This window comes from Taudactylus pleione, unplaced genomic scaffold, assembly GCF_031769625.1.
Source record: "Taudactylus pleione unplaced genomic scaffold, aTauple2 ptg000903l, whole genome shotgun sequence".
Classification (NCBI taxonomy): Eukaryota; Metazoa; Chordata; class Amphibia; order Anura; family Myobatrachidae; genus Taudactylus; species Taudactylus pleione.
In genome coordinates, this window is record NW_028285304.1 from 3,576,962 (window position 1) to 3,590,688 (window position 13,727).

The 13,727-nt window shown below is 45.7% G+C and overlaps 1 protein-coding gene across 5 annotated transcripts in view; it reads left to right on the plus strand.

The window, feature by feature from the left end:
• Positions 1-13,727, plus strand: part of AGBL3 (AGBL carboxypeptidase 3) — a 141,845-nt gene that overhangs the window by 36,249 nt on the left and 91,869 nt on the right. For all 5 annotated transcript variants that reach the window (XM_088459305.1, XM_088459304.1, XM_088459307.1 and 2 more), the window contains exons 2-3: positions 3,680-3,779; positions 8,458-8,509. In XM_088459305.1, the coding sequence (XP_088315431.1) occupies positions 3,714-3,779; positions 8,458-8,509 (118 nt within the window). In that variant the 5' untranslated portion in view covers positions 3,680-3,713. The remainder of the gene's footprint in view (positions 1-3,679; positions 3,780-8,457; positions 8,510-13,727) is intronic.

Sequence of the window (13,727 nt, forward strand, 5' to 3'; positions counted from 1 at the left end):
CGCCAGGTGCCAGCTGGCGGAAGGGGACCTACCTACAGCCACTGTCTGCCATAGACCACATACACAGACAAAAACCCCTGCAATGGCAGGCACCTCTAATATATATTATATATATATATATATATATATATATATATATATAATAAAATTGTACCCTGATAAAAATGAGGTCATCATGTATGTGGCGTGCACATTGTGTGTCACACGCACACGCACAACACAATGACGTGACAGGAGAGGACCGGGAGAGCCCATAAGTGTGATGATTTCGGATAGAGGGGGGAGCAGAACAGCGATGGTTGAAAGTCCCAGCAGTTGTGCAATAACGGCTCGCTCTGAATCGGGACCATCGTTCATCTAAAACCATCCCCTCAACAATCTTTAGGGACATTTATCGTTCAGATAGGAACGATATTTAAGTAGTTGGTACACCGGAAATCAGATGTTCTCAGGATCGTTTCACCTCTCAGGTATAAATGATAAATAAATTGTGGATCGTCTCTCATATCTGTCAGGTGTGTACCCTGCAGAAGTCTAATGACAGTGTATATACTGTAAACATGATTTTCTTTGCAATTTGAAACCATAAATGCTGGTGAGAGAACTGAAATGCGTCTGGGGGAAATGGATTTCTCAGAGATGAAACCAGCCCTGATCTGGAGACAGCTTAGTACCGGCGGCGTTGGGGAAACTGGCACGGAAGCATTTTCTGTTCGTGCCTACGAGATCTTTTGTGTATGCAATCTGTAAATACATGTATAGCTTAGTAATTAGTATAATTGCTTAGTTACTGGTAAGTGCCGGAGAGCATAGTAGCAGGACATGCACTAAATATTTGAATAGTTTTTTATTACTGGGTGGAATTACCTAATACCTCAATGTAAGGCTGAGTTTCTCCTACACTTGGAAGTCCGGCTCCCAGGATCAATGGGGGTGTCATGGCTGGGATTCTGTTAGCTAGGAGAACACAAGTAAGGAATCTGCTCTTTGTAGTTAAACTTTATGACTAATTGTTACTTTAAATGGTTCAACCAAGCACAGTTCAACCTGTGCGTTATCCTTATACGCGACTACTGTGTCAGAATGGACGGGAGACTCCCAAAGGGACTGATTTCGAAATGTACGCTAATGCAATCGCAGCTACATTTCCTCACGGATCGCAATTGCTAAAATATGCTACTGCCTCCCAAATCTTACCAGAGCACTGGGACGCCTGCTGCTGCCTTCTTGTAACCGTCTGACGACGTACAACAGCGTGAACATTGGTAACATCGACGTACATTGGGCAGTCACATAGTTTGTAAGTCAAGTCTGACCATCTGCAAACACTGCGGCTTCTTTGATACACAGAGCTCTCCTGCTGCGAAGGAGATCGCAATGGATAGTCTATGCGCGCCCATGAAACGGCGTTTAAACTGTCCAGGCACGCCTGCGAATTTCTATTTGTCACTCACTTTGTGGGTGATTCCTCTGTATGAGCATAATCGCGATTGTATTGCGTGCGCAATGGCAAACGATCGCTAGATCTGCACAAACCTAGGAATCGGGCTCAAATTTCTGTATAGTAGACCAACCCCTGGAGCACGCCTACAACCACTATCTATTGGGCAATCCGGCACCTTGATGACACAATTTACCGCAAACAGTGACATCGTGACCTCTCCCCTCTATGGCTTGATGACACAAATCATGGGAGAAACACCTCACCCATGCCTCCTGCTTGGGCCTGCACCCCACAATCTCCTGGAAGGGAGGATAGAAATATAAATAGGTATAGTTATCCTAGGGTGACTAACTAGCAGCACAAGGGTCCTATACATGACGCCACTGAAGTGCCAGCTGAGGTTGGTTAATGACTTTTATGTTTTCATTGGATTGTTTCTCCCTTTTTTATTTTTTTTGTTCTCTTTTTATGTCCTTTAAAAAGACAAAAATAATATAAAGTCTGAAGACATGTCAATATTATCAGCCAGTCTGTTTTTCTGCTGGGCTTGGCGTATTTATTATATAATGCTGCTACTGTCTGTTTAGCACAGACTCAGTAGAGAGCGAGAGGGAGGTTCCGCCCCTTCCTTCTTTTCACAGCTCTCACTGGCTGCCAGGCAGGCCACAGCCCGCTTGGGATTACCCTGCCTTCAACTGCTGGATTCCAAGTCCCCCTTACTCACTGTTAGAGCGTCCCCCACTCTCTTTCCCGCCAATGCTGGATCACACACCCAGCTGGGGCCTCTGAGTGTGTGCTTAATGTGCTCAGCTGAGTAACAGCATGGCACTGGCAGCTGAAGAGAGGGGATAGTGAGAGAATAGGTGAAGAGAGAGAGTGTGGGAGAGAGGGGCAGACTGGGTCGGAGAGAGCGGGGGAGAAAGGAGGGAAGTGGGGGAGACGGAAGGTATAGAGAGAGAGGGAAAAATGTAGGGGGTGCGAGAGGGAATGCATATGGTTTACCGCCGGCCGCATGGTTCTAATCCCGACAGCGGCATCCCGGCAGAGGAGGAAATCCCGATCGTGAAGGTAAGTATGTACTAACTTAATTCTACCCCCTAACCCTCCCTTAGGGGTGCCTAACCCTAACCTCCCTCCAAGTGCCTAACCCTAATCCCCCCTCTCAGTGCCTAAACCTAAACCCCCCCCCCCTTCCCCGCCGCCTAAACCTAAGTCCCTCCCGGGGGTGCCTAATCCTAACCCCCCCTTCCCCTAGCCTAAACCTAACCTCCCGGGGGAGTGCCTAACCCTAAGTCCCCCCCCCCCCCCCCGGGAACCCTAAACCTAACCCAAAATACCAACCGCCCCCACCCCCAGCGGCTGTCCGCTCCCGGCTTCCCTTCCATCGGTAAGCCAGGTGTCGGGCTCCCGGCGCAGGTAAAATGACAGGCGTCAATTGTACCTTGCCAGGATTAAGCAGTCGGGAAGCCGACGGTCGGGATTCCGTCCATCGGCTTCCCGACTGCTTCCCTGCGAGAGAGAAAGGATAGACAGAGGAGGGAAAAGAGAAGGAGGAGTGAGAGCGAGATTAGGGGAGATGGGGAGAGAGAGAATAGGGGAGAGGAAGACATGGGAGAGAGATGAGAAAGTGGAGAAGAAAATCCCCTTGCACAATAACTAGCAAACCAACGAAGCACGAGTCAAAAATACTAGTAATAACATAATAATGGTGATAACTCCTTTTGAAAATGCCTATTTCTAGCTTTGGTGAATCTGAAATGATTTCTCTTTCTATTGGACTTTGGAGAATATGGTGCAATCTTCTAAACGCATGTACTGAGAAGCACCAGCAGCCTGGACTATCGATGTCCATACGAAGATTTGACTTTACAGTAGTCTTCCAAACCTCCCGGATATTTTTAAAATATTTCACCATATGCCAGCGGTTCCCAAACTGGGTGCCTCGAGTTGGTGGTCCAGTACCAAATAAAATTATTTTTAATTGGTGTGATAGGCAAAACCAGTGCTAATGGCTGCCATTCAAAAAATATGTGGACAAAAAGAAGCACAGCCCTGAATTTCTCAATAAGAAACCTTTGGCCCAGGGGTGGCGGGGAAAAAATATTGATACTCTAGGGTGACGTGATTCGAAAAAGATTGGGAACCACTGCCCTATGCCAAGAGCAGACTCTTTTGCAGCAGAGCCAGAGGACTGTGCTGCCGTTATATCTGCTGTTTTTGTTTTTTTTATCACAGATACGGACAAGACCTAACCAGCTGCCGACACATCATGACTGACGACACAGAAAATCAGGATGTTCCATCGGAGCACACGAGTAGCAGCGAATCAGAATCGGTAAGTAGTCTCAGTTTGTATTTTTGTTTTGTACATATTTACTTGCAGGAGATGTTACAAGTCATCATATTATAATACGTGGATTTAAAAAAAAAAAAAAAAAAAAATACATAAAGCTTATGAAATAAAGTTATTTTTGCTGTGTTGTGTTACATACAATCTATAATTCCTCTCGTAATCCTACGGCCATAGAAGGATATATACTTGGATTTTAAATTCAGATACGGAGCACTTTGTGCAACAATGATGCTTCTTCCGTTTGGTGAATTCACCGGCTGTATTTATGTGAACGTAGGTTCAGCTCATAATCTGGCTGCATAAATTGTGTCTCATTACAGTCTATGGATATTGGTTCAGGAATCATAGGAGAATTAGGTTTGATGTACCAGCTTTTTCCTGCTGACAGGAGGGGCCACCCTGTGTGTTTCATTATACATACTTCATCAGGGGTCCCTTTGGCTCCTAGCGTTCCTGCCCTGCTGTTTTGAAGGCACCCTGCTAAAAACAACATGCCGGTTTCCGCCCCCACCTGCGGGCCTCAGTGTCCCGCGGGTGGGAAAAATTGTGGTGCAGCGATCACCGCCGATGAATAGATGCCATGCGCATTCACAGAGCGAGGAGAGATTGGGGGCAGCCTGGCTTGATCGCAAATGCCAGGCACGCCCCCAAGAGTGATGAAAAGGGGGCGCATCTTAAAGACACGCCTCCCTTTTTCAGGCACGTGCTCGCCTTTGGCGTGTGCTAGAGTGCCCTCTCTATAGACCGGCACCCTGCCCCGCGCCAGACCTAGCGGGAACACTATGCTCCATCTCATTAGATTCATTTTCTTGAGACTATTATGCTTCTCATATGTTCTTCTAACAGATGTTATCTGTATATTAAGCGACGATAGATGTTTCATATTAGTACTGGCTGTTAATGCATTACCTTTATATTTATTCGTGTACTTTCAATACCTGTCTTTTCAGTATATTTGCGGTTTTCATGGTTTAATGTTTTGTTTTCTAAATATATTTAAATTACGTTTTGGAGCCCCAGAATCCAACATCCTGCTTAGCCCTAGTTTTTTTTTTTGGAGGCGCAAGAGAGTGATACCGTCTAAATTCCCGAGTCGTAAAATAACCCATTGACTCTGGCATGAACAAAGGTTTTGCCTTAGCAGAGAGAATCCCCGGCAATGGAAACTTATCTCTCCCAGGGAAATATATACATTCCCAGCTTGTCACAAAGACCTCGGGTCCAGTCAACATCATCTGCCTTCTCCTCATGAATTTATAATGTGGTCAATAGGCCGGGCTGATACTGGAGATAGCAGCTTCATCCCAGTCTTATTCCTGTCGGTTTCAAGGCCGGAATGTTAATACACATGAAGCCGCTCTCTGTGAGCACAGCATTATAAATATCCCTGCACCACAGGGATGAGAGGTGTTATCCACATCTCCTATCTGGTGGGTGCAGAGTGTGACATCTCCGAGGCAGAAGGCTGCACAATGACTACAAATGCGCGAGCCTCGGATAGAAACCACTGAGGATACGCCTCGGACTTGAAGACGTTTTTAAACGACAGTGTAAGGTGTCAACAGATAATAATAAAATAGGTGAGAGTATTTGAAAGAAATTTGACTCTAAGAAAAAGGCTTTTACTTGGTCCGCCATGGTCGCCTAGATTTTGCGCCTTGATATTGTCATCGGTAACTGATAAACTTAGGGTATCTGCGATTGCGATGGTATTTGACGCATAGGGGCTGCTGCAGTCAGTGTAGAGCGTACGCCCATTTGTGGATCGCATCTTGCGATGCAAGACGCAACTGTAGAGTCGTACACATTACCGCCACATCTCCACGGGATGTAGTCTGCATACCTGCGTGCGGGATACCAACTCTATGAATACCGGTGCCGAAATCCTGACAGGTCTGGATCCCAGCATCAGTATCCCAACCGCCGGCATCCCGAAGGTAAGTATCGGGGTGTTAGGGGGAGGTTAGGGTTACGCATTAGGGGGAGGGTTAGGGTTAGGCACCGGGTAGAGAGTGTTAGGATTAGGGCACGAGGAGGGGGAGGTTAGGTTTAGGCACCAGGGAGGGGGTGTTAGGTTTAGGGAGGGTGAGGATAGGTTTAGGCACTGGGGAGGGAGGGGTAGGGGGTTAGGTTAGTATTTTTCTATCTTCCCTATGGATGTCGGTATTCTGACCAGCGGCATCCCGACAGCCGGGATTCTATACCTAACAAGGTGTTCTCCAATAGGCAATGTTCAGTGAGGGCTGGTCGATGCAACTGCGTAGTTTGGCGGAAGCGTAAATATGCATTTATTCCGGTGGCTTTTACACAGTGATGCGGATGATGGTGGTTGTGATACTCAGCGTACAACACTGCATGCAGAAAAATGTATGCATTTAGTTCTGTTAAAAGCATTGCCTTTTTGGGCTTTTGCAAACCACTGCTTAGTAAATAATCCCCTTTGTGTCTACTCAAATACAGTTTCAGTGGGGCAGCTTGTAGTGGCAATCGAGCACTGTGTGCATTGATTGTAGTAGTAAAACACAACTCCTTCCGGCTCCCTGTTTTGTGCACCTTCCGTTTCCCAAGGTGGTGTGGCCTCGATCTGGTTGAGCTTAGATAGTGAACACCCATGCATCGGATACCTGCATCATGGATGGCGGCCACTGAGTCTTCTCAAGTCCTTGAGTTGCAGGAGGTACCCTAAAGTATTGGTTCCAGGGACTCTGGAGTCTACCTAAGCCGGGGTATAGAACAAAAGCCATTTGTCCAGCCATTAAATATAATCCAATTGAGCCCATTTCACATCCCAGAATGAAGCCAAAGTGGTTCTCCTGCTGATGGGAACTTCAAACACAACATGGCCAACCGCTGGTGAAGAAAGTCCAATCAAATCTTCAGCTAGCGACCAAAGCAACTTTCTCTGGTGCTCCTGGGACACTGGTTGCCCCAACCGACCCAGGTGAACTAAGATCTCTTGGGGAACAAGTTGGAGAAACTAGCGAAATACTCTTGGCAACATTTAAGAACATGTTATACACCACAATTGAGAATACATCAGATCAATTACAGTACGCAGCAAATAAGACATTACTGGGAGATAGGGGTGTCAGATGGGCATAACCTAACCAGCATGCCCGACACCCTGCTCTAGCCACAATCCTCTAAACCAGTGGTTCCCAAACATTCTTGGATTGCGGCACCCTAAACTTTCTGCCTTTTTTTTTTTTCACGGCACCCCAAGGCCAGAGGTTCCAAGCATGTAATTTATATGCCCACCAGATGCATTCTGCACATGCCCTGACTTTCTCATGTGCCCCTAATAATACCCAGCAGACCTTTCACACATACCCTCAGATCTCCCCACATGCCAATTACATGCCCATCCAACATTATGGGTCGTATTCAATTAGCAGCAAAAACTTCAGTTTTTTTCGCCATTGTAGAAAACGGACGTTTTTTGCCTAAAAAAGGCGAAAATTTTGCCAAAAAACAGGCAAAAACAGCAACAGGCGAAAAAAAAACTGGAAAAAAGTTTTCTCCATCCCAGACCAGGAGAAAAAAAATGCAAAATCCCTATTTTTGGCTAAAAATGTGGGGATTTCCATCAGAACCCTTTGGACACCCCCCTAGTGATAAATTACCGTAAAAAAAATTAGTAAGTGGCGAAAAACTACCACGCAAATTTTGGGCGAAAAAATAAAATAGTTGAAAATGGTTTTAACGTATTGGGTCTGATTTTTCGATGGGCGGTATGGATGCGTTACTTGTTTTAAACCTCACACGTGGTCGCAGCAGGCGTTTTTCTTAACGGTTTTTAAAATTGCATTTTTCGAGACACGAAAATATACTTGCACCCATTTGAATGTACCCCCAATTTACGTGGAACAGTAATTTCCTGGGGAAAAAAAATAGCTTTCTATCTTTTTTTTTCCGTTTTTTTCTTTCCCCAAAATTTGTGCGGTTGTTTTTTTCGCCAAAGTACGCAACTTACGATTTTTTTTTCTGGTAATTTATCATTGGGGGGGAGGGGATATGGGGGTCCAAAGGGTTCTGAAAGAAATCCCCACATTTTTTAGTCAAAAATAGGAATTTTGCTATTTTTTTTTCTCCTGGTCTGGGTTGGAGAAAAGTTTTCGCCTGTTATGGTGAAAATGTTGCAGTTTTTTTGGGTGAAAACGGCCTTTTTGCTGCTAATTGAATAGGGCCCTTTGTTGGCTGAACAGATATTCGGAAGAATGCTGCCTACAATATTAATATACCAAGTGACATATACAAATTCACTAGTACTATTTGTGTAATACATCCTGCATCACCGAACTGAGCTAACCGGTAATGCGATCACCAATTTCTCCTCACCTAGTTGCTTTAAGCATACTTGCTGACTTTTGGGACCAAATGCCGAGTGGTAAGTGCAGGGACTGTGGCGTAATGCCATAAATCTCAGCATCACTCTGTGCTGGGGGCCGAGGCAGAGTCATGATGTTTCCATTTTCAGTGAATCACATGATCACATCCCCTACTCTGCTCCCACAGTGGGCGGGATCTGGGAGGGTTCCCTGCTCTCCTGGGGGTCAGGGAGAACTCCCGGACAAGAGGCAAGTATAATTGTATATCTATGTTATTGTATAGTACAATGCAGAATATTACACCTCATGTTTATGTCCTTCTCGTTGTGTAGGATGAAGACCCTTATGAGTCTGAGACTGTTTTTCCTTATGATTTATACTCAGGTAATATTGATATACTAAATACATATTTTATCTATGTGGCAGGACATTGATGTTTGATTCCTTTGTATGTATGTACTCGCGTGTGTTTTACACTGAGGGAGCTATTTATAAAAACTGGTGCAAAGGCATAGGCAAACGCAGGGGGGGGGGGTTCCATCTGCCTGGAAACTCCCCTCCCCAGCCCACACCATGACCACTATAGAAATAGTAATGTAATAGATTGTTACTAGTGCTGCATGTTCTTCTCAGTATCACAAATTAAATAATTAGCACCACCTGTGGATCTTTTAACATGTATCAGCCAGTAATAAATAACCTGTGCACCAACTAGAAGATCTGGAAAACATGCACTGTTAGAGATGCACTGCTATAGAGCCCAATTTGTACATATACAGTATGTCCAGGGCAGTGCTAGGTTCTTCTGCTGCTCCTCCAGGCTCCCGGACTTGCTCCAATAGTCTGGAATGGTGCCCACATCTAAAATAAATACATTCAGCTCAGGCAGGATGGCCCTACTGACACATCTAATGGCTAATTACTGTGATCACTGGTCCTGTATATGCTGGAATTATTACACACAATACACTTTGTATGATGCTTATTGAAGCCGGTTAAGTACTAATTCTGCCCTCTTCATTGACAGGCCACACTCGCTCTAAAATTAAACATTTGGATACCCCCTCTGGAAATCCTGCGTTTGCCACTGAAAGGGGGGGGGGGAAAAGCGGTGTAGTTCCTAGCAACCACTGCAGTGTGTACTATCATTTTCTAACTCACGGTTGCTATGGGCAACGCCACATTGTCGTCTCCTCCCTTTTTCTACCGTCAGTGCCAGCGCAATCTTATCAATGTATTTATGTGCAGCTTGTGTAAATAGTCTGTCATGCCCATACACAATGCTCTTTGTCAGTGTGCTTAGTGATCTTTTTCCATCTGAGAGGTTATTTACAAAATGCCACTCTGTAGTATCCCACAGCAACCAATCAGGAAATAGCATTTATCCGTCTAGTGCAAATCAGACCTTGTAAGACAGCATTTCATAGGTTGTTGCCGGTTACTGAAAACACTTTGCTGGTAAAAGCTTTGCTATATCTGTATTCCTATTAGATTGTGTACAGTCTTCTAGATACTGTAGTAGATGCAGCAGGTTTATCCAGTACAGGATAATGTTACCGCACATACACTGACTTGTACTCTGCTTAATGTGCATTATAAGAGCAGGGAGCCGGTCTCTTAGACTGTGAATTGCTTTGGACAGGGCCATCTCTATCTTATGTTTTATGTCATTATTCCTCCCATGTACAGTGCTGTGGAAAATGTCAGCACTTTATATATAAAAGACCATATTAATAACTGTTCTAGCATTAAGCACATCTATGTACATGTCCTTGAGATCATGTCTACACGGCAGTTTTGCGAAATGACCTAGTAATAAGATAAGACTGTACCCCCCCCCCCCTCCCCATCTGCACATGCGTCTCAGGGAAACACTGAGCTGTCTATGTGCAGTGCTGATGTAAGCAGATTACCGTGTGTAAACCTGCGGCCTTGACTGAAAGAAACAAATGAATTCTGCGCACTGTGGGCCTATTCAGAGATGGACGCTGATGCGATCTCAGCTGCGATTTCATGCGCAACGCAGCAGCGAAAATATACTAATGGTAGCAAAGATCACCCGAGCATAACAACGCCCGCTGCTGCCTTCTTATTTGCGTGCGATGACGCATACCTTCGTAAATATCTGTAACATCGGCGCACATTGGCGGCCATCTTACTCTTCTGACTCGCAGTGGCTAATTTATGCACGGCCACGTAACAGCGTTTAAACAGACAGTGACACCTGCGTTTTTCTGACCACCCCCCTGTCAATACCCCCCCAAGCGCAGACAGCTTGTCAGACGCTTTGTGATGTGATCCTCTGTGCGTCCGTAATCGCAATGCGTTTGCTTTGCATGGGCAGTGCGGCTTATAGGAATGCGCGATGGCAAACGATCGCTCGATCTGCCTGAAATTCGCGTTGGCGTCCATCTATGAATCGGGCCGTGTGTTCCAGCTGCAATCATTATGGTTTACAGTCGGTGAACGCCATCTTGGAATTGACGTTTCTTTTATTAAAGTGTTTTAGTATTGAGGTTAGTGATTTACTATCGCCCTGATGTAATCCATTCACCCTTATCAACTGGGATCTGTCAACTTGATATCGGTTTGGACCAGTATCCCAAAGCATTTTTAATTGGCTTCATTTAGGGGTTATTCATTTCCCTGCTTTCATACAAGGTAAAGCTTTATGGGTCTGATTCGGAGACGGACAGTAATGCGAACGCAGCTGCTCACTCTCACGGATCTCCGTTGCTAAAAAAAATGGCTTCAAAAGTACAGCCGAGCATAGGGACACCCACTGCTGCCTTCTCATATCCACCCGACGACATGCAACAGCGTCAACATTGGTAACATCGATGCATGTACAGCTCGTAAGTGAAGTCTGATCCTGCCGCAAACAGTCCTGTCCCGGAGTGAGCTCTCGTGCCGCGAAGTAGATCGCAATGACTAATTTATACGCGCCCACGTAACGGCTTCTAAAGAGTCAGACGCACCTGAGTTTTCCTAACCACCACCAAACACTGACTACATGTCACTCACTGTTCGAGTGGGTCCTCAGTGCACGCGTGATCGCAATGCAATCGCGGCGTTCGCATCAGCAAACTGTTTTGTGCCACTTGTCTGTCACACCACCATTGAGGCACCAGCCTTGGAATTAGGGCCTGATTCAGACCCGGACGCTATGCTGCGCTCGCTCGCATTGAACGATTTTTCGCAATCTGCGCATGTGTATGAGTCGCAATGCGCGTGCGCGAACCAGTCATTGCGATGGGAAAGTGCCCGCCCGTAGTCGGTCCGCTATTTTGAGTGACAGTGCCATTTGTGGGTGGTAACAAGGGAAGGTGCTTGAAAACGGGGGTGTGGTTATGCGAACGCAGGCGTGCCCGACCGTCAGAACGGCGTTTAATGGGTGTGCATAATTAGCAAAGTAGCGTCATTACACACGTGACTGGGTTGTATTTTAGCCTGAGCTGCTCGCAATGTTGTGGTGGGAAAAGTTTACCACAATTACTGCAAGCAGCTCCGATGGCTCTCGATGTTCCTGGTTAATCCTACAACTGCCGGAGATGACGTGTGTTGTGAGTGGCAAAGGGGCGTCTTTATACAGGTGCGAGCGCATAGTGCGGCCGCTCGCTATTACTTAGTGGGCAGCTTTACGCGACGCAGTGCGAGCACATGATTTAAATAGCCGGCCTCATTTAGCCAGCGAGCGGACGCAAATAGCGTCCGGGTCTGAATCAGGCCCTTAGATCACTATGGGCTGTATTCATTTAAGCTGAGAAAACCCATTATTGGCGATACTTTATTATATTCAATTTTTCCGACTTTTTGCCGGAGCGAAAAATGCCTATGCATTGGGACCTGCGAAAAAGTATCACCATTGAATAGGTGGCGAGAACAAGTGCAGAATTGGGGTTTTGGGGTGCAGACTTCCAAAAACCACCCTGCACCCCTTGGATAGTCCCCTAAAGTTGTTCTGTGTCAAACAATTTGAAGAAAGGACACCCCAAAAAAGGTACTTTCATTTTGGGGACGAAAAAAAAATATTGGGGTACACCCTTCTAAACTAGCAAAAAGGACTCAGGGGGGTCCCCAAGTTTTTTGTTTTCCCATAAAAAGTTGCTAAATGCTATTCTTCACCACTTTACCACAGACGCTATATAGCACCCATTGAGACCGTTTAAAGACCCCACATACCTTAACAGCGCTATTCGGGGGTACCCATAGTGAACCCCCATGTCAGAGCATCTTTTGGGGGGTGTCAGGCTGATTTCCCCAAAAATTAAAGGACTTTTCGCCGATTTCCTTTTCGCCGGGTCCCGTTTTCGCCGAAATTAAATTGAATAGCAGGGACGAGCGCGATACTTTATCGCTGCCAAAACCTCTGATGTCGGTGAAAAGTCCGGCAGCGGATTTTTCACTACTAATTGAATACGGCCCTATGACAGGTAGCCCCCAAGTTTGTGTTCTGCCTGTTTTAATGGAAACCTGCCCAGGCTCTCTACAGCTGGGACTGGTTATAGATTTAGGAAGGGGGGAAGTATTCTGCCCAATTTATTTATTACAATTACAGTGGTAAGTCCAGTACAATTCAAACTACGTGCACGGAAAAATGGGCATATTCGCCCGAGTTGAGCTCATCCCCGCTGTGCATGTCTGGTTTGTTACTCCTCAGCACCGCCAGCGTGCCCTTACACCAACTCTGCACTAGCTGCAATAGACACGACTCCTAGCGGCCACATTTTCTCTTACATAGAACCCTCGCCTAGCCCTCATTTGCGTCGACACCCTCGTTCAACTGCGCCAACGTTAGAAGATCCTGTTACAGCCCGGCTACAACTCGGTCGCAAGTTGAGACGCAGTTGGATTGAGTATGTCTCTGTGTTATCTGTAAGTTACGTACTACCTTTGGTTTCCGGAGCAGGCGCAGAGTGGAAACGCACATGATCAGCTCCGTAAACAAACTTGCATTTAACTCACCAACCGTCCTCAAGCTGTGCAGTAATTGCGGAAATGTTTTCGTGAATAAAGATCTTGAAGCACAGAAACAGACAGATCACAGGTGCACAACTCCAAATTACTGATTATATATAAATACATTATGCAATAAAATGTTGCAATCAATAGAGGTTTTTAGCATAATCATGGCCAAGGTTATGGGCCTACCCACCATATCCAGGTAACCTCTGTAGGGTAGGTCCCTAACATACTAGGGTTCAAATCCAGAGCACAGGACACCCCTAAATCGGCGCAGCCGAGCCACCCCAGGGCATCACTATAATGAGAAAAGTGAAATGTGATGGAAGAAAGGTAAGAGCAGCTATGGCTGCATAGAAAGGTGAAAATACAAATATAATAAAAACAAACAATAAAGTGTTCAAATTGTGCAAAACAGAAAGAATGTGTTATAATGCGATGCCCTGAAGCAGACCAACCAAAGCAATCCAGGGGGACCCACACCCCAAAAATCAACCCAGGGCGTGCAGTCCAGGAATCTTTCCTATACAAAGATCTTGAAGCGTCGGCAGTTTGGACTTTAAAGTTACAGCGGCGATAACCGCAATTACATATAGACATACTATTTTGATTTCATGTGTAGTTTCATGTATTTAACCCC